The sequence below is a fragment of the Pyxicephalus adspersus genome, chromosome 7, assembly GCF_032062135.1.
Source record: "Pyxicephalus adspersus chromosome 7, UCB_Pads_2.0, whole genome shotgun sequence".
In the NCBI taxonomy this organism is placed as follows: Eukaryota; Metazoa; Chordata; class Amphibia; order Anura; family Pyxicephalidae; genus Pyxicephalus; species Pyxicephalus adspersus.
This window is the reverse complement of record NC_092864.1, coordinates 78,699,002-78,725,913: the sequence shown is the minus strand read 5'-3', so window position 1 is coordinate 78,725,913 and position 26,912 is coordinate 78,699,002. Positions and strand designations below refer to the sequence as shown.

Genomic DNA, 26,912 nt, shown 5'->3' with positions numbered 1-26,912 from the left:
CACAGCCGCACAAGCCGATGCTTTCCTTGTAGTTCCGGCTCCTGTCACAGGCGGAGTGATATTACATGCACTTCGCCTGTCAGAAGCTGAAGTGCATGTAACCAGGCTTGTTCTAGTGAGCCCTTAAAAATGTGTTAAAAAAAAAAAATTAAAATAATATACTCACCTGATACGCGATCCTGCGTGTGTTTCTGGCTGCAGCAGCGTCTCTCTTCTCTCCTCTGCCAGCATCGTGTCTTTTCCTGTTTGTAAAGCAGGAAAGAAACCGGCACAGCGCCACCTGCTGTTCCATGTCCTAACTGCCGAACAGTGGAAAAAAAGCACAGAGTGATCAGAAGGGGAATTTGTAAGGGGAATTTGGGAATATGGTGTTTTTTTTCATTAAAAAAAGTATATAAGACCTACCCTGAAAATAAGACCTAGTGTGTTTTTGGAAGCCCAAAAAAATATAAGACAGTGTCTTATTTTCGGGGAAACACGGTAGATGCGATTAGCTACATTCTCTTATTCCACAGTTAATCTCTATAAATATCTAACTTTTGCCTCACAGTTCCATGACATTACAAAAATGTAGTTTTATGTTGCAACACCATATACAATTACACATAATTCATCTGAGTCTTCACCTTGCTTTTGCGTTTGTGGCACTCCGCTGTCTCCCGTTTCAGAAACCAGCAGTAGTCGCCCATCATGTTGGGGTTGCACTGGCCTTGATATCTTGTTTCCATAACAGAAATGTTCACGAGTTAAGCATGGTTTTCAGCTCGCTGGTTGCCCAGAAAGTTTTGTGCAACTAGCACAAATGAATCCCAAGCAGTAAGTTCAAGTGGGTTGAGTTAGTCTCTGAAAGTAGCATTGCCCATCAAATTGCAGATTTGGGGACCAACAAAAATGCCTGCTTTCAGTTTAGCATCTGTTATAACTTTTCCAAACTTGTCCTTCAGATACTGAAAACCTATACCATCACAATCCATTATAATATGAAGTGGCAGGAGGTAAACTTTCTGTGGATCAATGAGTGATTTATGTTTCACTTTGTACTGGCCAACAGTGCGTTCAGGTCTGGGTGGCCATTCTTTCACTTTGTAATGGTTGCTGTCATCACTGTTCCACAGGCACAGAAAGCACATATATTCTGTATTCCCAAGTGCAGGCCACCACCTATGGGTCACCACAAACATTCCACTTGTGTTAACATAGTTAATCGATTTCAAAATGACCTCCATGGATTCATGTCTCTTCCATTCCCTCGTCATAAGCAAGCAAAACAAAAGGTTTTTCATTACCTTTATGCAGCAATACAGCTTTCAAACTTGCTTTACTTGAGTCAATGAACACTCTCCACTGCTCTGGTATTTATTGGCAACCTAACTCCATCATCAGACCACTCACACTGGTACAGAAAGAAATGTCATTTTCCAGCTTGTAATAAACTTGTGTGACGATCAGCAAAGTATGAAGTTGTATTTCCTTTTTGTAGCAAATTTCACTCCTTTAATCTGGAGGCTAACAGTTCAGACTTCTCATTTGACAAAGACAAGTCCCTTACTAGATCAGTAGTTTGTTCCACCCGAAAGGAAAGCCCCAATGGATAATCAAAGAGAAGTGGACACCTATTTGCCCAGCCTGTGATTACATATCGTGTATCTGTGGGATCAAGAGAAGAAGAGGAAGGAGGCCAGGCTTTTGAAGGGCAACCAGAGTTAAATTTAAAAACACAATATGTTATTGTTCCAACAACATAATTTAAAAGATTAAGAGCTGTGTCTCTATAAATGAATCCTAGGCTAACATATAACCACTAGTTTTGCAGAAAATAGCAATATGGTTTAGTATCAAACTAGGTTAGCAATGGTGGTGAGGTGTCCCACCCGACATGTTTCGCCCAAACTGGGCTTCCTCAGGGGTAAGGGGAGACTTAGTATTATTACTGGGGCTTTTTACCACATTAGGAGCCTTGTGATACCGAATTGCTACTTGTGATTTGATAGTGAGACCGATTTCAATTTTCCATATGTCTCCAGATGTCCGAGTAGAGTGAACAGTGTGATAGAAGCTTGAAATGTTTATTCCAGGACTTTCATATGCACAATGGTTATGACATCTCTGTCTGTCTTAGTAGAAGTAAATGACAGTGATCCAGCAGGGGAAGATAAAATGTTGTCTTGTAGAATGGAGTATTTTCGTTGTGGTATGTGGGTGAGCTGCGGGCTGACGTCCAAAAGGGACTTACTAGATCATCTAAATCTGATTGCCTTAAAAAAATGTGACTCTCGTTAAATTGGGGTTCATAACATTCTGGCTCCAGAGCAGAGTCACAATCAGAATTGACGATTTTTTACTCATTACGCAATTTTACTCATACAGAAGTAGCAGTTCTAGTGACGGTCTTTTGGCTCACGCCGAACCATAGGCTCATCAAAAGGCATTTTATTCCTTTTCCCATTCAACCACTGTGTTAGGCCAATGTAACACACCTGACATCAGGTGCGCAGCTTTTATCGTGATCTCTAATTTAACTTTCAAAGTAATACTTGTAAGCAAATCTCACCCTTTTGGTTAGGTTCTTGCATTAATCACACGGAGTAAATTTGCCACAAAGGTAGCAAAGATAGTCCGGTTTATTAACACAGCTGCGCCTACTCATCTTTAGCTCAAATCAGACTCACTATGGCCTAGCTGTACTATCCAATAAGATGGTTTGGCACTAGAGACAAGCCCTTGGTCAATCTCCCCTTATATACCTATTTCTGACGTCAGCTCGCTGACTTTCCTAGACACGCCCAGCTGCTGCTGGAACATACATACCACCAGGGGGCGTGATTCAGCTGAGGTGGCAGCAGGCATAGTGGTAGTTGCAACCGTTATAATGTTCCCATGTAAAAATACATTACCCAATTACCGACCATTTGAGCAGCTACAGCATTGCTATAATCTCAAATCTGTACGTGATAGGCATTCTGAGTTAAGATTTGGAATCAGCACACTCAATATCATGTAAATGACATGTTTTATTCCCAGGAGCAAAATCGTTGTTGAGCAGTGTTATAGAATACATTTAATAAAAATATTCATACGTTTTCTCTCATAACAGGAACATGCATGCTGTCAAAAAAAAAAAAAATCATCAAAAACCTTACCTCTATGCCAAATCATGAGGCACAAAAATGCAAACAACCTGTAAATCTAAGTTTATTCAGCTGGTAAGCAAAACAGTGAACAGATTTATTTTCTTTCAGTCAAACAAATATACAAAGCATAAAAATAATAAAGATACTGGAAAAGAAGTATGTTTTACCTAATAAGTTGTTCAAAAGCTTCCTTTTCCTTCCTGAGGGAAGTCAGATACCCCTGTTCTTCTGTGGAGCCCCCATAGATGAGGAAATAAACCCTAAAACATAAAATATTTGTGAATAGTAAAGAAATCAATAAATTATCTTAGGAAAGGTGAACTTATTTTACTAAAAAGACAATTGTTATTCAAAACGATCAACTGTTTCAGTTGTAAGACGAGTGTTGTATATTTATAGATACATATATATCTGAAGTACCTTAACGTTTTCTGCTTGCTAGCTCTGTAAATTTCAAGCTGACGAACAAAGCTCAGCTCCGCATCATACAGGACGACATATCTTGGCTCAATTTCATGCAATACCCTCATAAGTGCATAGGGGTCAGTGCAGCCATGTAAAGGATGGATGACAGTCAGGGGTTCCTTTAGGATTCCGTAATATGAGTCGGAGGGTAAATTTAGCTGCAGATCTTCATATTTTTGTTCTTCTATGCTACTTTCCATGCTCATGGTTTCCTCCTTAAATAAGCCCGCTTCCTGTTCTTTTGCCATACCATCATCTTCCGCTTTTCCGATCATTTGTGTTAAAGTTAGTTCAGTCTTCCTAGAGTTCCTCTTTTGCTTGCCTGCACCATCCTTTACTTTTTTACTTTGCAAGCTCTTCCCACCTGAAACCAATTCATTTTTCCTGATGGCTTTTCTGTTTTTCAGCCACACTTCAGCTGCCTTTTCATCTTTCCCGAAGGTCTTGTTGTATAGCCTCATTAAAAGGGCCTCTGCTCCCACGGCCAAGTACTCTCTCAGCTGTGCACAAGTCCGATCATCACTGGCACAGATCAACACACGGCCTGTAAGTAAACAAACATTTAAATATTCCTGGAAATGTAAAACATGTCTATACTGTGTATATAAACCCATGCTGCAACAAATAAATAACTATGAGAGTAAGACAAGTCATATGTGTGCTTTGTGAAATATTGTCCTTATCTTAGGATCTTTATCAGCTTTAAATATCTCCAATTATGTAAATAGTTTGCAGATTTCTTTAGAATGTTGTTAAAAAACCAAATAGTAAGTTGCAAAAGTTAAAAAAAAAGAAATTAGAATCTTCTTGTCATATTGTAGTAGGTAAACTGTGTTCTTAACCCCTATCGCTATACGATACACTGCTGTATGTTATATACTTCATGATTTTCTATCTAATACTTTCTACTGCATTGATTGAAATTACCAGGCAGCGGGTACTTGCAGGTACTCTTTGCAAGTGAAGGGGAAAAGACTTCCTTTTCTTTAAAAATAGTGTGCAGCAGTAGTAAGGAAGGATTGCTTCTATCAAAGCCTAATCACTCAGCTAGATGTCTAACTTTGTGAAAGACTCCTTAAATATTATATATTTGTTCTATAATGTATGTAAATTACAGTGAGATTGCAACAAGATATAATGATGCAATATTACAACAATAATGTTAATGGTATGGAAAAAAACAGCACTCCGAATTTGCAGGTTTACCACAAGTTTGCCCTGATTATATCATTTAATGTCCAATATCTTGACAGAATATATAAAATCTATCACTTCTGTGGAGTCAGACAATCTAGACAGTCCAATAATGCTTGGCAACAAAGACTGCACAGACATTTTGGTATCACTATTATAAGGTTCTGATGCCAGATTCTAAAGAGGAAAACGTATTTAAAACTACAAATCCTGTATAGCTGTAAGAGAATACCTAGGTAAATATGCAGTACTATGAGCCTAAACATATATACTAAACAGTTCTTCTTACATAATTATATAAAATATGTTTTTATCTAAATCTGTTTTATTGGGACGGAGCCGGATTACAGATATTTAAACAAATACCACAATGCTGCTGGTGAAAACATGCCAGATGAAGCTGGGAATCCGATCTTGTACTGCTTAAAATTGTCAAGTTCCAGCTAGGACTACGTTGTATAAACAGGACTTGGTGCCAGATGTTGTGAACAGAAAAGTTTATTTAACAAAAAACATGATCTAAAAAAGGATACAAAGCTGTTTTAGACAAATGGCTTTTAGTAACCATAACAAAGACAAAAGTTAATGTCCCTGGATTAAAAGCCAAAATATGCAAATACAACACAGAAAAAAAACATTTGCCCCATTCCAAATTTCTTTTATTACTAAAAAATGTTAACACTGAATGAAATGGATCCAATTTGCCATTACGAACAAGTAAGAGAGAAGAGTTTACATTCCAACTTTCTACACAAATGGTTATCAAATTAAGGCATATAAAGAATACAAAAATGTAACAAAGCTAATGTCCATCGGTTTTCATGTATAAAAGACATAGAGCCAACTATAAAAATAAAAAGCTTAATGTCTCCTAGGTTTTAAATCTGTGGAGTTGTCCATGGAGGTGAGCATTGTCAATGGGGGGGAGACATTGTCCTTAATCGGATGTCCCTAACAGGTTTGGCACCCCTCCCACCCTTCCCAGCAGGTTTGGCCCCGAAGAGAACTAAAGAAAAGAAAGAAAACTAAAAGAAAGAGAAAGAAAGAAAAAATAGAAAGTGATGGGAGAGAGAAAAGAAGGGGAGGGAAGAAACATGGGAAGGAGTAGGGTGGGGGAGGGGTAAGACAGGTAATCAGGTCATTGCAATCCTAACAATGGTGCCCCTTTGGATGAGTTTGGTCTTGTGTAATGGAATTTTGCAGCGCCAAATTTGTTTGGTCCCACCCCCATTGGCATGTAATATTTAATCCATGGTGACCACTCCCTCTGAAAGCGGTTTGTACAGTCAATAAACTCATCATGCATTTTCATTCACCAGAACATCTTATGTTTAACCTGAGCTATAGTAGGGGTGGCAGACTACCAGGCTTTCGCCAGCACCATCTTAGCAGCAGTGAACAGGTAGGTTAGCTATGCCATACTCTTTTACAGCTGGACTGGCACATATGTGGCGGTTTTCCCCATTTGGATACTTGCCTTGACTAAATGTATAGCTCTATGCATAGTGTCTTGCACATTATAATTATGAATGTGGTTCAATGACTCATGTAACATGAGTATTGTGTTGAATTATCTTAGAACCAGTCATTATGTTTGTCACCTATCCATATAACTGTATAAATAAAGAATGGTATTAAAAAAATGTTTAAGTCTGGCATTTTAGAGTTGAATAACAAGAGTGAGGCTTAGTGGCAGAAGAGAGAGGAGCTTAACCTTGACAGGAGTCAATGTTGTCACACTTACCTGTTCCTCACGAAAACACGGGCATCTCTCTCCTGCCCATGTGGGCAGTTCTGATGCTGGGTGTGTCTCTGTTTCCAGGCTTTATCGACTCCGTCCATGCCGCTGGCCAATCATGAAGTAGCCACTTTACCAGCCCTGGCTTTTTAGCTTGCTCTCAGACTCCATTTTGTGTCCATTCTCCATTCCGTATCAAGTTACTAGTGCCTAGCTCCCTAGTTCTGTGAACTAGTTCCTGTACACTTGCTGCTTAATCCATTGTTTCCTCAGGGCTCGCACCACCTCCATATGCCCCCTTAGTGGTCTCTCTCATGCGTGACAAATGTGCTATGTACGGCCCAGACCTTGGATCCTGGGGGCTTCCCAGAGATTGACTGGAAGTGCAAATAATACACCGAAAGATACCAGTACTTCAGTGCAATTCTGTTCTCAGGAATGCTTTTTAGGCCAGGTCCATATACCAAGTGTATTTGACCTTTTTTAGCTTCAATGATTCTAATCAAATGTGTCATGGTTTTTAATTTTAGTTTTCCAGATTACAACACTCATTGTACTAACAAGTATATCTTATTCCCTCCCAATGGACAGGCCAAGCATGATGGTAGATTAACAGACGAGTTATCACAAAGATTTGGCGTGAGTGCCCTGTCCGTCTCCATAGTCTCTTTTTTCCCCATTGTTATTTATGCACTGGGCTTTAGTCCAAACTTCTCTATGCACACACAAAAGTTTTTAGTCTAAAAAATAGTTATTCAGAGATTTTAATAAATTCCTGCATGCAATAAAGCACTCACTGCTTTTTCAATTTTTATTTGACTCCCCTCACATTGCTCAAATCTTTTTTAGTCAGTTGCAATCAGATTAGCAGTTAGCGACTACCATCGCCGATTTGCTATAACCATGCAAGTTATGGGGCAACCAACCAGATCCCTTCTCCACTACTTGGAGTATGTGCAAATATTAGGTACTTGCTTAAGTAAGGCTGCACGTTAGTTTGAAAGCTAATGAGTTTAGTGTGGGGACATGCCAGGTCATCAGCTTCCATTGTGCTTTTCTGGACATTTGGGGTGTCCCTGCACCTTTAAGGAGGAATGAGCAGCCTCCACGAATACCTGTTCCAGATATGATAGTATGCAAGAACGACTTTCACATAGATTGCAGTTTGACACCACACTTCACAGAGGGGCCTTGACAGGGCAGTGTGGCTTCCACAAATATGTTTTACAGAATATATGTAGCTAAACCTTTTTAGCATAAATACATAAAGTATTTTTTTTTTCGGCAGTCTAGCAAGTCTGCCAATTGTGTAATGCCCCCTTCACTTGCAACTTGCCTTGGACTCTACTGATAGGTTAATTTAAAGAATTTGCCATTTTTGTATTGCACTGTGGGACGTGCAGTGAAAATTATTCCATTGGTTTTTGGTTGTGCTGTAATAGCAGAAGTACTGCTCTACGCTTATCTACCGGTATTCGGATGTCAGAAACTCTGATGGCCACGGTTACCGAGCTATAGTGAAAATAAGCTGTGGGAAGGAATTACAGCACCATATTATTGACAAGAGACTGGAACTTTATCAATCTTTGATCAAGTCTCTACTCTTAAGCCTTACTTACACAGAACGTATAGAAAAATTTAAATGATAAAAATAATAAATAACAGAAAAAAATAATAATATGTAAAGCATAGTTCTCCCCAGAGGGTTTTAGCCGGTTGCTCCGCCCGGCTGATTTGAATACCCCGCCCAGCTCTGGGCAGCTCTCATCCTCGGATGCACGGATCTCAGTGAAGCTGCTCTGTGCTATCCGTTCAGAGGATTGCTGCCGATGAGAGGTGAGCACACAGTTCAGCCTTCATGTGAAGGGGACACAGGCAGCCCTGCCCCCATCTCATAGCACGAGCTCGGATTTCTTGCCTGTGAAATGTATCCAGTGTGTATAAAGTATCCATGTCATTCTGCATCCTCACAGCTCTGTGTACAAACCTCCATATCTCCTAATATGTATGTCACAATGACCTGTAATCTGAAACAATAGGAGGTTACTGGATACCCATGGCATAAACAACTGGGAGCAGTAAATTTGCCGTGTTTTGCCACACCCCCTTTTTTACCACCCGGCTACAGCTTCCTACCACCCGGCTGAAAAAAATTTCTGGGGAGAACACTGATGTAAAGCACAGTGTTTAAAAGAAACCCAGAAGGCAGCATTTGTCTTCTAATCATGATACCTAAATGTTGTGAGATACAGAAATACTGCAACCAGCCCGGAAAAGCACACGTCATTCAGAATGATTTATTAAAGGGCCTAAAATAAAGCCTGTCTGTACTTGATCACAAAAGTCAATCTGAGATAGTCTTTAACTTTCCATCTTTTATTGTCCAGAATGCTTACATCTGATTGAATGCTTTGCGTTTTTTTTTTTTTTTTCGTCCTGACACTTTAGGCAAGAAGTCCCAATATAAACAGACGAATTGGCTAGATATCCATTTTCAAAACAACTGTGTACCGTGCACTGTGTACTGCTGTAATTATCACTACAAGCTTGGTTTGCGATTTCCGCTGTATATTTCCTAAGAAAGACGGGCATTTAAGATCCTTCAAAAAAATCTTATTGCACCTACTTTATATGAATAAGTAAATCCAGACATACATCACATTTATTTAACCTTTCCAATAATAACGCAATTTTAAGAGAAGTTAATCATCCAATATTTATCATTTTACCCCCTTTAAAGTAATAATAATAATAATAATATTACAAAAAATAATAATAATAATGTTACAAACATTGGATTGTGCAGTACTAGTTTTACTGAAAAACAAAAAGATTTGACAAATTTCACCAATGCTAGAAGTCTAGCAAACAAAATAGGGGAGTTAGAAGCCTTAATGAGTGAGGAGGAGTATGACTTCGCGGACTGGGCTGTCAATTATCCTGGGAATACGTATGTCCATCCATAATCAGGGCCCAAAGCACTTCTATTTAAACAACAGGCAAGGTCACATTGGGACCCTGCTCACGTGCCAAAATCTTAAGTGCCAAAATTATAAGTGCAATGGGAATTAATCCAGGGAATTCCATCATAATCATCATCACCACCATCCTCTACTAACATCACTGATAAATTCACCTTCTTCATCTGCCTGCAACTAATCTCCATTTATCTCTCCTTCTACAGGTACGTCTCCCATGCCAAATCTCAGCCCTGTGTATGCAATTGTTTCCCCCTGCTACCCTCATCTGATTGTATATGGTACGTCTCCCATTGTAGATAAATTTATTGCACCAACTTTAATCTCCCCATAGATGTATCTGTTCACTATCCCTTAGTTCAAGCTGAGTGCACATTGATATTTATTGCCCTGCCAACCCCTCCCCTCTCCAGGTTCAACTGATATCCAAAATTCCTTATACTCTGATCAGTCCATCCATAATTAGCGCCCAAAGCACTTCTATTTAAACAACAGGCAAGGTCACGTTGGGACCCTGGTCACCTGCCCAAATCTTAAGTGCCAAAATTATAAGTGCAATGGGAATGAATCCAGGGAATAAAAGCAGGAATTGGAACAGACTTGGACATACTTTTTACTCTGCTACTCCAATCTCCTGCCTTTGGACTGATTTATCCACCTGGAGTCCAACACTTCCTCTGCTGCTGCCATTCTGAACTGGTATTTCATCAAACCATCTTTTTGACTGAATCATCATCATCCCACTCCTGGAACTCAGCAAGTTTAAAAGCCTCACTTCAACCCATATTACAGGACTGCCTCTCATGGACTTCAGTTCGCCACATTGTTTAATGTACGCCTATGGTTCCCAATTATCTGTAAAAATGTATTATTCATCCTGCTCTCTCTTTGTTGGCACTACTCCCTGTCCTCCGCAGTCTGATAACTCATTGTCTCTCTGCTCCTTCACTCTCCTTATTTCTCTGTCTGTGCTCCTGTACCTTTTTTCTCTACTGATACTCTCTGGTGACATCTCACTCAACCCTGGTCCCCCACGCAGCCTCCCCCTTCCATACACTCTCAGTAAGACATTCCCTTCTCCTAACCTCATCCCCATTCACCCTACCACCTCTCTCTGGCAGTCTATGAAATGCCTGATCTGTTGGCAAGAGTCCTTCCTACCCCACCCTCACTCATTTTCACCTCTTTTGAAGTCCACTCTGTCCGTCTCTTTAACACCTTAGCCCTCATTGTTGCCATTTTCTACTGCCCCCCTGGTCCAGTGTCACATTTTTTTGGATACCTTTGGCTCTTGGGTCCCACACATTCTTTTCCATGACCTGCCCACCCTCATCTTTGGTGACTTAATTGTTGTGGTGGATGAGCCCAACCTTCCCTCTTCAGCCAAACTGCTCTCCGTTACCTCCTCATTTGGACTCGCACAAAACATCAATGGCCCCACACACATCGCCGGACACACTTTAGACTTAGTATTTTCAAAACTCTGCAACCTCACCCTCCTTGACAACTCATTTCCCCTTTCTGATCACAACCTTATTCGTAACCTTGACCACAACCTTTTCTCAAACTGCCTTGTGTCCCTACCCCTCGCTCTCTCTAAAATCACCTCCCCAGATGAAGCTGCCACCCTGGTAAAACCACTCTCTTTCCTTGTCTATGGATAAAGTTGCCCCCTGCCACCTTCCGATACCCCCGGCCTGCCAACCTTTTGGCTTATAGTACCATCTGTATGCAGATGACACTCAGATCTATCTGTCCACCCCTGACCTGTCTCCCTCAGTCCTGGATAAAATCTCATGCTGCCTGTCAGCCATCTCATCATGGATGTCTGACAGATTCCTGAAACTCAACCTGGATAAAACAGAACTCATCATCATCCCTCAAACTCCAAATCTCCCCCTGACATATTTCCAACTGTTAACAGCACTGTTATTCGTCCCTCCCCTCAGGCACGTTGTCTTGGTGTCACCTTTGACTCTGCCCTCTCATTTACCCCCCCATATTCAGAACATTTCCAGGTCCTGTCACTTTCATCTATGCAACATCTCCAAAATCTTCCCCTACCTGTCCCCCGAGATCACCAAACTCCTTGTACATGCTCTTATCATCTCCCGTCTGGACTACTGTAAACGCCTCCTCTCTGGTATTCCCATACTCATTCATAACCTCATCACATGCACGGATACAAGACTGCTTTAGAGCTGCCCCAACTCTCTGGAATGGTCTTCCTCGTCCTATTCGGCTTGCTTCTACTTTCTGCTCATTTAAAAGAGCACTCAAAACCCATTTTTTAAAACATGCCTACCCCTCTTCTATGTTTTGAAACCATCATTACTTCCCATCACTACATATCTCCCATCCTAATGTGTGTAAATTCCCCCACCTACTATATTGTAAGCTCTTCAGGGCAGGGTCTTCTCCTCCTGTATCACTGTTTGTATTCGTCTGTCATTTGCAACCCGTATTTAATGTACAGCGCTGCATAATATGTTGGTGCTATATAAATCCTGTATATTAATATTAATAATTACATACATACATACATAGTGGGAGAATGCAAAAAGAAAGGCATGGCACCATTGTCTGGCTTTATGATGATTAAAGAAACTGGGTCGAGCTGGTAAGCTTGAAAAGGACAAAAAGCTGCAATATCAGCTTGAGGAGTTTAACTATAAACACTTCTAATCCAAATTACTTTTTTACCCCCGTTGAATTTTAAATGGGAAACCTAAGAGTAAAATTATACTCATGGTAGCAGCCTCAGATTACTGCTCCTGACCAGTATTTGGGGTTTTCCACTTACCCTAAAACAAACTAACATTCAGTGGTATAAGGTACCAGCATAAATCCCTTATAGCCCAGAACAGGACTAGATCTGTTAATGTTGTGCCCCATCAACATATATTCAGATCAGTAATCGATCTGTCAGAAGTCCCAAAACTCTGTACACACACGTAGAGGATTCTACCCTTCAATAATTTTTACAAATAAAAAGTGATCATAATTCGGGGCAGCACGGTGGCTCAGTGGTTAGCACTCTGGCCTTTGCAGTGCTGGGTCCCATGTTCGAATCTTGACCAGGACACTTTGTGCATGAAGTTTGCAGGTTCTCAACGTGTTTACTTGGGTTTCTGTGACAGTGACAAATGACTATGGTAGGGACATTAGATTGTGAGCTCCTTTGAGGGACAGTTAGTGATTTGACTACAGACTTTATATAGTGCCAACACATTATGCAGCACTGTACAAATACTGTGTAATTAAAATAATAATTCCAATCAGACTCGAAACAGCTGTAGAAGATTTATTTATGCACACAGTGCACGTGTACTTTCACAATTATTATTACTACAGTATTTTTATAGCACCAACATATCACATAGCACTGTAAAATAAATACCGTTTCTGATGGGGGGGGGAAGCATTTCATAATTAGTTTGTGCCACTTTCCCCTTCAGATGCAATGAATTTTAGTTTGGTCATCCTATCAAACTCGAAAATCGGGTCACACGGGTTAATATCTACCTGTGCATAGCAGCTCTTATTGTCTTCCCTTTGCATTGCTGAACAATTTGATAATTTCATGGAATAATAAATAAAAAGATCTTTTTTTTGCGACAAGTTACACAGTACACACACCTATAAATTCTTCAATACCTATTCTGCACCAACCAGAAAAAAAAATTGCAGATTACGTATTTCTCAGAGTTCAATACCTCCTTGGCAGCACAGATGCTTTGATGGCTTTAGCAGGCAGTCAAGCATGATAAGACATGATTTAGCAGCACCAGGCTGAACTTTGGTGCTTGAATTTAATCCTATTAAAACAAACTGACCTGGGCCTCCCAGGGCATCACTCTTCTTGTTCTCTATTTCAATCTCTTTCAGGACTTCACTAAGAGCTTCCCATTTGGGGTTGCTTTCCAGAATGAGTTCATTCTTTCCATCTGTAAATAAAGAGAAATTGTATATAAAAAACAGCAAATAACAATATGAAAAGACCATCAAAACTGCATATCTCACTCTCTACTTTAAAGCTGAAAATGCATTAAGAAATCTAAAACGTGGACAAATGCATCTTTTTTGTCTTTAGATCAAGTTCACATCTTGTGGCCCTTCTGAAATAAATTTCTATTTCAGGTATAGACATTAAAGTCATTTCTAACACTGTAAACAACTAGGGTGCAGTGAGCAAAACTTAGGAGGCAACTGTGGTAGCCAGCTGCAATGTATTGCTTTCCCTGTTACACATTCTTCACTGTAAGGTCTGTAAAAATGTGGAATCGGCTCCCTCAGAAAGTAGTTTCTGCAACTACTGTAGATTGCTTCTAAAAAGCTGGATGTTTTTCTAGAAGCACAGAATAGAACTGGGTATTAAGGATTTAAAGTAAAGATAACAGACTGTTGATCCAGGGAACATCCGATTGTCTCATGGGATCAGGAAGGAATTTTTTTCCTATTGAAGCAAATTGTACCAAGGGTTTTTTGCCTTCCTCTGGACCAACTATGTCTTATTGGGTTTTTTTATTTGGGATATATAATTATTTCCCTAGTGGTTGAACTTGATGGACTTATGTCTTTTCAACTTAACCTACTGTGTAACATTACCAATCACATCTGTTCATAATGGATAGAGCAATGCCCCAACAAGATTGGCATTGTGGTTTTTACAGCCAATGCAGTGTAAATGCAGTCTAATGGTAAACGTTAATATCTATTACTATGTGTTAAACTCAGGTTCAGGTTTAAGGCTAATCTTAAGGTTATCTTTCCTATTATTACATTTTGTTTTTCTGCAATCTACAAATTTGTTTTTTAACTTTAATAAACTGGCAATAAAACACACTATACTGAAGGGCTTGCATGCAGCGTGACGAGATGGACGTGTCCTGAGTCAGCTTCGGTCAATTTCATGCCTAAAAGCATCCAAAATAGCATGTTCCACGGGCAACTGGACCACAAACTACCTAGCACAGATCCTTGATACGCACCTAGAGTGGCGCAGATGGGGCCTACTTCAAAATCCAAGCGTCAATCGACAGCCACTGGTGGGTTCGGTCCGCAAGTCGGCCTCACATTCCAAGATGGTGCCAGATGATGCGTTGTGACTTAAGGGATACTGGTCGCCGCACTGCTTCGCTTGAAACATGCATGGATGATGCTACTACAGTTCTGGAAAGCTTGGATCAAGATCTGGAAGTTTCTCAGAAGGAAATTCAGCTACTTAAAGATCAATTGGAGGACTGTGAACACTGCTCACGAAGGAGCAATCTTCGAATAAGAGGTATACCTGAGTCAGTGGTTAATTTGCAGGGATATATCACGGCTTTATTCCAGGAGCTGGCCCTGGAGATTGAAGTCCAACACCCCGAAATGGACAGAACACATCGTTCACTGGACCCCAAAATGCAAGATGGTTTGCATTTGGTTTCCCACCAAAGATCTGCTTTTGCTAAGAGCACGCAGTGCCCCACACGTTTGATGTTTCAGGGTACGGAATACAGCTTATAAGCTTTTATTCCAGATGCAAGGCTGTATGCATCAAAGTGTAACTCCTGAAGGACATGCTTGCTTAGTTGCTCAAGGTTTACAGGCCCCGGATTCGCCTACTTATCCCTCAGGGCAGAAGTCACCTCAAGTACACAACACTGTCTCTTCTATGGTCATCATTCCTTCGCAACGCAGTTCTTCACACCGCTCTCAAGTCCTGGCTCAACTGGGATGTCAGGTTTTCAATTCAAAATATCCAGAACGAAAGTTTAGGACTGGTTTATACTTTCTCTGTATCTTTTTTCTTATTGGACTAATTTTTCAATTTGGTTATTCCATCATGGACCTGGATTTTGACTTAGTAAAGTGACACTTTTTGTCGCCGCTTTTTACAGGCGGAAATCAATATCTGAAGTTTTGTTGGATGACCCTTTTTTGGCTTGTGGTAAATTATTTTTTATATTTTTCTCTAGCCTACTCGGTAACACTGCTTTTGCATACAAGAATTTACAGCCCATTTGATTGATACATGACCCCCCAATTGAGTGCATTGACCCCTCCTGGGATGAGTGAGGGTGTAGATGCACTCGGTCTTGGATGTCCCTTTGCGGATCTCAAGAGTAATTTTTGTACTTCCCTTTTTTGTGGAGGCCTTTTTTCTTTGTTCAGACTGTTTAATTTGTTACTTTTAATTTTTTGTTTGTTTTGTGTTTTTGTGATCGTGATTATGATCTTGTTGAGGAGCTACGGATGGCTGGTTGGTATTACCAGCTCTTTCTCTTGTCCAGCTAAGCTATGACTCTTGGGGTATTAAAGGTGAATGTGCAGAGACTGAATTCGCCAGTGAAGAAAGTGTTAAACTATTTTCATGCTTCTGGTATAGATGTAGCATGTGTACAGGAAACACATTTTTCTGTATCTTCCCATCCCTGGGTTTATGCATGTGAAATATCCTCAGGTTTCCTGTACCTCTGCTACAACTAAGCACAAGGGTGTTATGATTGCCTTTTATGAAGGATTGCCCTTTGTTTGCACGTCCCAGGTTGCAGATCCTAAAGGACGTTACCTCATTTTGCAAGGTAGTATTCAAAACTCAGAAGCTACATTTCTAAATTACTATGCCCCTAATACCCCTCCGGCCTTCCCCACAGGGCACCCTAATTTGCTGTGGTACTTCGAACTTTGGTCCCATCAGTTAACTGGATAGGTGTTCCAAATCTCCCAAAAATCCAGCTTTGGATAGGGGAATTATTTTGGAATAATTTAAAGATATGGGGCTAGTGGAAGTGTGGAGAGAGCTTCACGCATTTTTACCTGAAGTTCCTAAGGCGAACATAACTGCAGTGGTCGATCAATGATTCCCTTTTAGCAGATCCAGACACATGTTCATAAGTTGGTTTGTATTTCCAAAGAGTTTTTTTTCTATCAATCATGGTTCAGTGTCCTCTCCTGTAATGTTATGGGAAGCCTACAAATAAGTACTGAGGGGTCACCTTTTACCGATGGCCTCAGCTAGGGAAAAAAAAAAAAAAAAACCTACTCAAGCTCAATCCCACCTAGAGGCAGATTATTCTAGAGCAGTTCAATTGCACAAACTGAAACCATCTGTTGCCAGTAGAGTTTCTTTACACAAGGCTCACACTGAATTAAACTTATGCTTGACCGAATCCACTTAATGTCACTGAAACGGACTAGGCAAAAGTTTTACCAGTGCGGTAACAAACCTGACACATTGTTAGCTAAAAGGTTGTGAAACCTGGCTCCAAAAACTATACCTATTTCGCTATGTACTACTTCAAAATGCTTTACTAGCAACCCAATGGAAATAATACAAGAATTTCAATCCCGTTTGTCTAAAAATATTCGCCCTCCCCTCTGCTTTACACAGTCTGAATTATTTTCACCCCCCACCCCCTGCTTTAGACAGTCAACAGGCTGAGACATTTTTTGAAGGTATTCACCTACCTGGTTTGCAGTCTACTAATTTACATCTACTGCAGAAAGGTATCTCAGAATCTGAGATTTCAGCAATCAAATCCCTCAAGTCTGGTAAAAGACCAGGGCCTGATGGCTTTTCACCTTTATTCTTTAGTAAAGCGGTAGAAGTTATTACGCCCTACTTACGTTCCCTTTTTAACTGCTTGAAGCAGAATATCTGTTTAACGCCCAAGTCATTGAACGCATCTATTGTCAGGATATCGAAGCCAACAACCGATTCTCATTTGTGGGACAATTATAGGCCAATTTCGCTTTTGAATGTGGATGTTATAATCATGGCCAAAATTTTTGCAGCTAGACTTAACCAGTTTCTTGGTAATTTGATTTACAGTGATCTAGTAGGATTTGTCCCTAGACTTCAAGCAGGTGACAATGTTCACAGGGCACTGCAATTATTGCATTTGGCCCGTAACAAGTCTACACAATGTAGGTTTCTTTCTTTAGATATGCAGAAGGCCATTGACTTGCTATCATTGCAATATATGCTTTATGCTCTCAGGAAGTGGGGGTTTGGAGATGAATTTCTTAACTGGATCTCTGCACTATATGCCTCACACCTTCAGCAACAGATAGGTATTTGGGTTTTCGAGTCAGCCCCGTTACCTATTTTGAGGGGTACGAGGCAGGGCTGCCCACTCCCACCCATATTGTTATTATTGGCTATTGAGCCCTTAGCAGCGGCCATTCTGGCTAACCCCCGATGTTGCAGGAGTCAAGATCTTAGGCATGGAACAAAAGGTCATGCTTTTTGCCGACGATGTGTTATTTCTCACGAACCCGGTAACAACATTACCCAATTTATGTTCATTGTTGTCCTCATTTGCTGAGATTTCAGGCTTGCTTGTGAATGACAACAAATCTAAAGCACTGAATGTTACCTTGCCGCCCTCAGTTGTGGAAGCTCTATGGCCTCAGTTTGGCTTCCAATGGCTGGATGTTATTCCATACCTTGGAATCAAGGTTTCATCTAAATTGTCATCTATTTATCAAGTTAACTATCTGCCGCTATTCAAAGAGCTTTCCACATTGCATACTAAATGGAAAAGTTTCCGTTTGTCATGGCTTGGTAAAATTTAAGCAATCAAAATGTCCTTTCCCCCTAAGTTACTATTTCGAACCCTTCCCATTCTGGGGGGTTCTTGGAGCAGAACAAAGAAAAGTGCTTAAATTTATATGGCATACCGGCAGACTTTGGGTCTCTGAAAAAGTGTTATATCACACTAAATTGTCAGGAGGCTTATCTGTATTTTTTGGCAGCTCAATTAGCCCCTATGATGCCACTACATCATTGCATAGATTTTCCAATTTTGGCTAAGGTGTACGCTGGCAAACTTTCCTAAGTACTGATGCACAATTTTCTATGGCTACCGCCAACTAAAATACCATTAGTGGAGGACCCTACCCTGTCCTATGTGATGGGACTTTGGGATAGATTAGTTGCCTGCAGGGCTGATGTCCAAACACACACTTCTGACAGGGATACTATACTGTCCTTCATTTGAACCTGCCTATGACAACCCAGCTGCATTTCATTGGTGGGCTTCTATGCCTGTGTGTTTTGTGCACGAGTTACACTGCTCTACAGAAGTGAAATCCTTTGCTTACTTACAAGAACATTGGTCTTTGCCCTCCAGGGAAACGTACCATTGTATGCAGATTTGACATGATTTGCTTGAATTACTTAGAGATCATGGACACTCCCCTCAGCAATTATCATGCTGTTTGGGTAATCCATATTCATCAGGGTTGGTATCTTTATATGCGATATTGCTTCAAATGAATGACAGGCAACCACTGTACATGGCAAGGGGGGAAGCCGATTTAGATTCCACCATTACATTTGAGAAACCAGAAGAAATATGGCATGCTGTAGCTAAATGTTCACCTAATTTTATCGCCCAAGAGAATGCTCATAAAGTGCTGTTCAGGTGGTACATGACACCTAATGGAATGGTCAGGTTTGTTACTGGTGGCTTTTCTCAATGTTTTAGAGCAGTGGTCGCCAACCATTTTGGTCCCCCAGAATGACATCATTATGACATATCCCCGCCCACTCTCCCATCGCAGATCTAAGCCTGCAATGGGAGAGTGGGCAGTTAGTGTACAGGGACACAGCCCGCCCACTTCCCCGAGCCTGGGAACTGTACCGGGGAAGTGGTCCGTGGCTTCGGTATTGGGGAGTATATCTGCAATAGTGAATGATAATATCTCTAAATTTTTTAGTATATGGTCTCCTTGGTTAGATCATCATGCTACTCCTGATCTGACGCAGGTTGTTACAGCTGTGAACTTGTTTTTTTTTGCTAACCAACTCAGTCCTAAATAGATGGTAAGTAGATGGTAAAGTCCATAAAGAGATGGTCAATCACAATCTCATTTGTTGTTTTTGTTGATTATGTAGTTTTTTCATTGTGTGTCTGTTATATACAATGGTCATTTATTATAAGCCATTTATTGTTTGCGGTCAATACTTTTGCCATTTGTAAATGATGAATTTATAACAGATAATGCCATTTAGCCCGATGGCAAGACATTTTTGAAACCAGCAAATTGTCTTCTATATGTAAAGTTTTCTATTTTTTGCGGTGATTTTTTTTGTTATAAAAATTTTGAAAATCTTATAAAAATTTATTGAAAATAAAACACACTATTCCAAAAACAACAACAAAATTATGCCAAAAAACAAAAACTAACTTTTGCTTTTTATTCTGAAGATAATACGTTGCTACTTTTACATTACACTGCTGTTTTCCATTATTAGAAAATTAAGGCACGCTTTGCTTTTTTAAACAATATGGCAAACCAGCTACAATGTATTTAGTGATAACTAAGCTTATTGTCTCTGCTTAGCACAGGCAGAACAGTTAGATTTCAATAAAGAAGTACTTTTTTATTTTGACAGGGATATATCCTCCTGCTCATCAGAAAGTTAAAAGCTAAAGCTCTCATTGAGCATACTGTATAAAAAAAGCCAATAATAAAATCATCAGGATAAGTCTGGCATACTTTGTTCCCACTTACCTTGTTTATGATTTGATTCCGCAGTCTTTGGCTTTTTAGCGGTTTTAGAATCAGCAACTTTATAGACCCTTGCGCGAGCATGAACAAACAAAGATGTGCTGGAGTCAAGGAAGAGCCAACCTTTAATAGAATATTGGAAAAAGTTATTAGCATTTTGGAAACAATGCCTGCAAAAGCTATGTTAAAATACATAAATCATCCCATTTAGATTCCATATAAAAAAAAAAAAAAAGTTTATAAAAAAAGCCAAAATGGTCAAAACAAAGATGTGTAGATTAGGAGGACTGGTAACTTTTGTATACAGCAACATCATTATTTAATGAAATTTAAGAATGTAGTCAAATAATGGTGCCTAGGCGCACAAGGACCCCCTCGAAAAAATTGTCTGCTACAAGCAAAGTAAAGTTTTTTTTTCTGTTTAATTAAAACATTCTTTTCCGTGCTCTTTTTTACCTACCCCACTTTTTCTTCTCTATATTCTTCATTTTCTACCTCACCATCCACAGGTTACTTTACTACTACAGTATTCCAAGTAAATATTCACCTTTGCTCTATAGGCATTGCCATGCAGTTTTGTAATCCTCGGCGGTTCCCTACCTAAGATTAGTTAAGTAATAAAAACAGAAATGTTTTTTTATTGGATATTAGTATTTGGTGGCGTGGTAAAGAAAAAGAAGAAATGAAGAGTGGCTTTTTTAAAGCAACGTTAAAAACCAGGTTTTTTTTTGTTTTTGTTTTTTTTAATTGGTGAAAATTGGACTCCTGACTAGACAAAGTCAGCCTGTGCTATACAGTAAATAACATAAGAAAAACAAAGCATACAGCAAAACACATTATTCCAACGTGTTTCGCTTTTGGCTTCTTCTTTATTGATTTCTTTCTCTCTGTGTTTATATGGTTCTGTTTTTTGTTTAGTATTAGTCTCCACTGAACAACGCGTTGGGATAAGGAAAAAAAACAAAAAAAAAACACAAGTACGATATTGTGTTTTGCTGTATGCTTTATTAAGGTATGTACTGTATAGCACAAGCTGACTTTGTCTAGTCAGGAGTCCAATTTTCACCAATTAAAAAAACACCTTGTTTTGAACACGGTCTTCAAAAAGCCACTCTTATTTCTTTCTCTCTGTACATGTTGAGTATACACTCTAGGCTTGGCAACTTTAATATTAATTCCACCACCCTGGGTATTAATAACTCTTTATTCTTTTATCTCTTCCTCTCAATGCTCAAAGTGTGGGGAACAGGCCGCAGATCTTTTGCGCTTATCCTGGACCTGCCAAAAGATAAAATATTTCTGGCCCTTGGTCGCACAATACTCACTTAATCTTCTTGTAAATTATGTCCCCTACACTCTAGAATGGGCCTTTTTGGGATCTCTAGACCTGCAGGGCTCCCGGGCTACAAGGGGAAGTAGAAAACTCCTAACTATTATTTCCTTGGTTGCAAAGAAAGCAATACTCCACAACTGGTTGTCCCCCCAACCCTCCTAGCCTTGGTCTGTTTTTTGATTAGCTTACATTTGTATTTTAATTGGAGTGGATTGAAGCCTCCCTAGATATTTTTATTTTTTTTTTTGAAGTGTGGGAATCCTTTATAGATACTCTTCCCTTCACGAAACACAGAATAATACAATCTTTCCAATTGACATCCTGGTACACGTAAAGGCTACTTCTCAATGACCCTCTGGTGTATGCAAATCCAAATGACCAATCTACGCTTAGCCCTATTACCTAGATCTTCTCTGTTGAGTTCTGGCAACGATCTTTATATTCAAATGTTGTGAATGTTACTCTGCATGTGACATTTTCCTTTTCTACTTATGTTTTCCATGTGATTTACCTTAATTGTGATGTTAATTACAATGGTACATGGGCATAAAAGAGGAGATGTTATGTATATTGTACACTGTTTTTGTTCATGTGTTATCCTCTAATAAAAATGTTTGAAAAAACTTCAACTGGAAAACAGATACATGCTAAACTTCCAGCCTTACTCAGATAAATTTCAGTGCCAGAGTTAAAAAATGGTTTTGTTTTGGGAAAGCTTCACTGACAATTTAAAACCAGACACTCAGAGCTGGATTAAATTTTTTCAAACATCTTTAATCTTTATTATTTTATACATGTTTGTATTTAGAGGCCCAAGGAATAGCAATACAAATGGGGAAATAGACATTTTCAGGAGGTCAGGAATCAGTCTCAGAACAGATTTCCCATAAATAAGAAGTACATTTGAGTTTTAAAGAATTTTATTAGGGGAAGTGCAGAAGTGATGTTAGACATCTATTCATTATTGAAAGTTTGATAGGACAAGGAAAAGCTTACATTTATAGTCAGGATCTTGCTGTTGTCTCTCCATTCAGAAGATTTCCTCTAATTTTCTGACATGGTGAAGGTGCCAACTTTGTTAAGAAGGGAGACAAAACCTTCCAAATGGAGATACAAACAGCAAAAAAACATGGCAGAGATTTCTTCCTTTGCCTATTTGTCCTATAAGTTTATAGGACAATTAAAATGTCCTAACGATACACATTTTATGTACAAAGATAAATACAAAAAATGAAAACGCTAAATAACACATTTGAGTAACAATACACTAAGCAAAATGTACCTGAATTCTGTCCAAATGCTTTTTCACTTGCTCGCAAGGATTCTAGCAAATTCAGGAAAGTCACACAGTCATACTGGGCCAGGTATTGTAGCAGAGTCCGGAGAATTTTTAAGTCCTGAACTAATGACTTGGTTTTGGCCCCAAGCTGATGCCATAGTGGATCCAGAAAATGCCGAATTGTCTACAAAAGAAACAGTTCATAATTTTTTCTATATTTGTAGAAAAAAAAATCTAAATTGACGAAATAAAGTGGATTTATCGATTAAAAGCAAATTTCTTTCCGGGGTTAAACGATCATTCACTTTTCAATCCTTTCTTAAAAAATAAAACAAATTACATTTTTTAAATGTATATTATCTATTGTTACTATCTTTATTGTTATTTATCTATTATGTTAGGTTTGTTTTTGCTTTGATATACTCACTTTAATGACTGTGGGGTAGTTAATTTCTCTCCCCAGCAGGTGTCATATTTAGGCCATTTCTGATGTCGGGAGTTGTAACACAATTTGCGTTCCACTTTCGGGCATCAATGCCCGCCTGCCGTTACATGCACACATCCAGTTATGTCATTTCCAGTGGTGCACATGGAACGCCGAGCCGCAGGTCCCGGCGAAGGTTAAGTATATCAGGAGATGGTGTGGTCACCTCTGGTTGGCATCTCCTATCTAAGGAGTTATAGTCTTGTGCAGTGGCTGTTATTAGGTGGAAGACTTGTGATGTGGTCTTTCTAACACAGCGAGTATGTATGCACTATATACTGACACCTTTCATGAACTTTCTTTATTATCCTAAGCTACTAATAAGCCATTATCTAAATTCATTGTTATAAGTTTTTGATGTCTTAAATATTTATATTTAACTAAAATTATTAGAATATGTTTAAGACTATTATTAATATTAATCAATCACTCTTGGAGGTCATATACATGGATTCTAAATTTATTGTTTTTGACTCAATATATAATTGATCTGCAATTTATTTGATTCAAGATTCTAATTAATTGTGGATTAAGTGATTTGATTGTTTTCCTTTATTCTGATTGACAGCACATCCTCCTTGTGTTTACTGTCTAAAAGATCAATCCACACAAATTTATGGGTTTGCAGTCAGGGTTTCCATTTTAGTTATAAGATTACTTTATTGTCACATTTAAAGACCCTATGTACACTACTTTTTTTCTGAATACTACAAAAGAAAAAAGACAAAACAGCAAAATATGTCTAGTAATTGATAAAGCATTTTAAAATATTTATGAAAATATTTGAGGCCGGTAAAATCTCACACAAACTTGTTGGAAAAGTCCCATATAGTCTACATTAAGGTAATGTATCAGAGATCAGCTTTATTAACCCCCCTAGCGGTAATCCCGATTGTGACTTGGGGTGAATTTACTAAGAAAAAAGCAGTAATCCTGATTCACACTTGGGGGTTGCTTAAAACATCATCCCCCAGCGTCCTGCTGGTCCCTGCAGCTCCTCCGGACACATCTTTGATCCTCTCCAGGTGTGTGCAGAGACGATCGGGGTTTCTGGGTGACTTCGGTGCGGGCAGGAGGAGCGCCGGGAAAAAAATTTTGTATTAAATTCAATACAAAATAGCTGTATTGAGTCCAATACAAAAATCTTTATTTATATATATATATATATATATATATATATATATATATATATTATTATATTATATATGCTACTGTACAGTTATAATACATGTTTAACTATTTTTTATTTTTGTTCATTAAATATTTTAAATATTTGACATATTTCGGTGAGTTATGCCTAAGAATTATAGGCCTACAATGTAAAATTAATTTCCATGCAGAAAAATGTAACGCTTTTTGCGTGGTAATGCGGACAGATTTAGAACGCTAGGGGGGGTTAAGAATATAGAAATACCTAAAACATAAGTTTTTCTTCTGTAAATTTAGCATTTTCATGCATGTACCCAAAAAATACATCTCACGAATACCAAAATAGTTGTTTATGATCTGTATGTTTTGTGGGATTGCGGAAAGCCCCTACAAATGTAAATTCCTGCATGTGTGATTAGTTTTTTCAGAAGACTGCATGAGGAAGTTAGGCATTTGATGCAATGCTGGAATATAAAGTAGGAATCTTAGTGGTGGTTGAAGTTTACGTATACTGGATGTCCTAAGGGCCAATGTGCCAACCCTTTAATTATACGTATTTTACATTTCTCCACTATATCTTCTGGTGCTTGAGCCTACCTGCCTTGAGTACATGTTTGAAAGCTACTTTTATTCAAAAACATCGCTATATTGGCCCTAAATGTTTAGGCGTTTCTTATACTTATAAAAACATCAGTTGAACCAGGCTGCACAACAGACCATGCAAGTCATTTTTACAATTTAGAATATTTATAAAGATAGTTATGATGTGTATGTTTTTTTTATATATTCTGTAAGAATATTATCACTTTTTTCATTACATGAAAAACCTGTTTTGACCATTGATTTTTTTAAAGAATATCCTGTATGTTTACACACTTAGATATTATAACTGCATGCGTATAAATTCGCAGAACTGCCGCTACTCCTAAAGAAGCAAATACCAGGCGAACGCGTCAGGTAAAACTATTATTATTAACAGATATGTTTTCCTGTAGTATAACAAGATATGGATTTTCTTGTGTGCATAAGGTTAGATGTATGTATAGCGCCCCCTAGGGCCTGAACTTCACCACACGGGAAGACAACTCCATTGGTGGTTCACCAGAACAGATAATTGATGTATTGCTATATGAGATGTATCAATTAATATAATACTTTTTTGTTTGCCAAAAAACCTTCCTCTCCTTTGTTCTTTACATATCTTACATTTGATGCAATGCTGTCCAACAGATAATTACTTCTAAAGGCAGGCAGACATTGCAGCTTTTCATGTCAAAACACTAACATTACACCAGGTGGTTATTTTGACTTAGACGTTACCATTCAGGAATCAGTTTGCCAAGTACATGGTAAAAAAAAAAACACTCTTTCTTCAGGACAGAAAAAAAGGTAAGAAACTGTATCTAAAGTTTGTAACAATCCATGCAATATATATAGATCATCCACAGGGGGTTGTTTTCTTCTCAACAAAAGTGAAGTTCAACTTGCAAAAAAACAACTCTGACAACGTCCAATAAGATGTCAGTACCATAGCCAATATAAATACCTTTTCAAAGGCCCTTCCAATAGCATTTTCCAAACTCAGATCTTCCACCTCTAGGGCAGGATTGTAGCGTTTCAGTTCCATCAGGCAAGCATTCATTATATCTAGTATAGAAGCTTGAATGGCAAGCATTGCCGCTGTCATAGAGATGTGCAGCTCTACCACTTCAGGTTTGTGTTTTTCAAGGAATGAATTCACTGAAACATGAAACCTATAAAATAAAATCAGTTGCATTAATACATAGGCCAACTAAAAGTTCATTCTACAAGTAATTCTACACAATAAAAATATTGTCCCTAAAAAGCAGAATTGTTATATTGCAAACGTTTCAATTACATTCATTTAATGCAAGCCATTGCATTTTTTTAAAAATAATTTTCTGATTCAAAAATTAACATTTATTTGACTATTTTCTATTGTCTGTATTAGGACATCCCACAATGGCCCTGATTCATCAAGCAAAATCGGAAGCTCGCTCGCACATTTGCATTCGCGATCCGAAATCGGAAGCCGTCGCACTATTCAGCAACTGAATGAGCTTGCTGCCGGAGCTGTGCATCCCCAGCAGTTTTACACTGGCGAGCTTGCATTAAAAAAGTCACTGTTCCTCTAAAAAAAAGCATTCTTTTTAATGGCACACATATTACCCTTAGCCCTAAAAAAAATGTTTGTGCTGTTCAAATGTTTAAAACATTTATGTGCCCTAAGAAAAAGCATATTTTAAAATCACTTATTTCTTTCCTGTTGGTCAAGAGTTAACTGAGTTCAGCTCCTCTACATAGGCGCCTATCTAAATGCGTACGATGCCTGATCGGAGGACCGGCCTCAGGGAAGTTCTCGCGACTTTTTGCGGGCGAAGGCTCGGCTTTGCCATCGGACTAGATTTTCCCACAAAAGTCACAAGCACACACACGTTCTTGTTTGCTTCTTATAAGTATATATAATTGTAATTACTATAGTTATTATAATATTTATTTTTATATTTTATTGTGACCTTTTAGCAAATGTTTCTTTTGAATAAAATTGTTTCTAAAATGTTGTTGTTTGTTTTTTGGGGGTTTGTTATGTGATCTTTCTAATCTCCTAGGACACACAGTTTAAAAAGACAATTG

The 26,912-nt window shown here is 38.8% G+C and overlaps 1 protein-coding gene across 1 annotated transcript in view; it reads right to left on the bottom strand.

The window, feature by feature from the left end:
- Positions 1–26,912, bottom strand: part of ERCC4 (ERCC excision repair 4, endonuclease catalytic subunit) — a 60,837-nt gene that overhangs the window by 7,490 nt on the left and 26,435 nt on the right. The window contains exons 5-10 of the mRNA XM_072419026.1: positions 25,804–26,011; positions 22,628–22,808; positions 20,016–20,135; positions 13,343–13,453; positions 3,552–4,140; positions 3,299–3,391 (exon numbers count right to left, since the gene is read on the bottom strand). Of these exons, the coding sequence (XP_072275127.1) occupies positions 3,299–3,391; positions 3,552–4,140; positions 13,343–13,453; positions 20,016–20,135; positions 22,628–22,808; positions 25,804–26,011 (1,302 nt within the window). The remainder of the gene's footprint in view (positions 1–3,298; positions 3,392–3,551; positions 4,141–13,342; positions 13,454–20,015; positions 20,136–22,627; positions 22,809–25,803; positions 26,012–26,912) is intronic.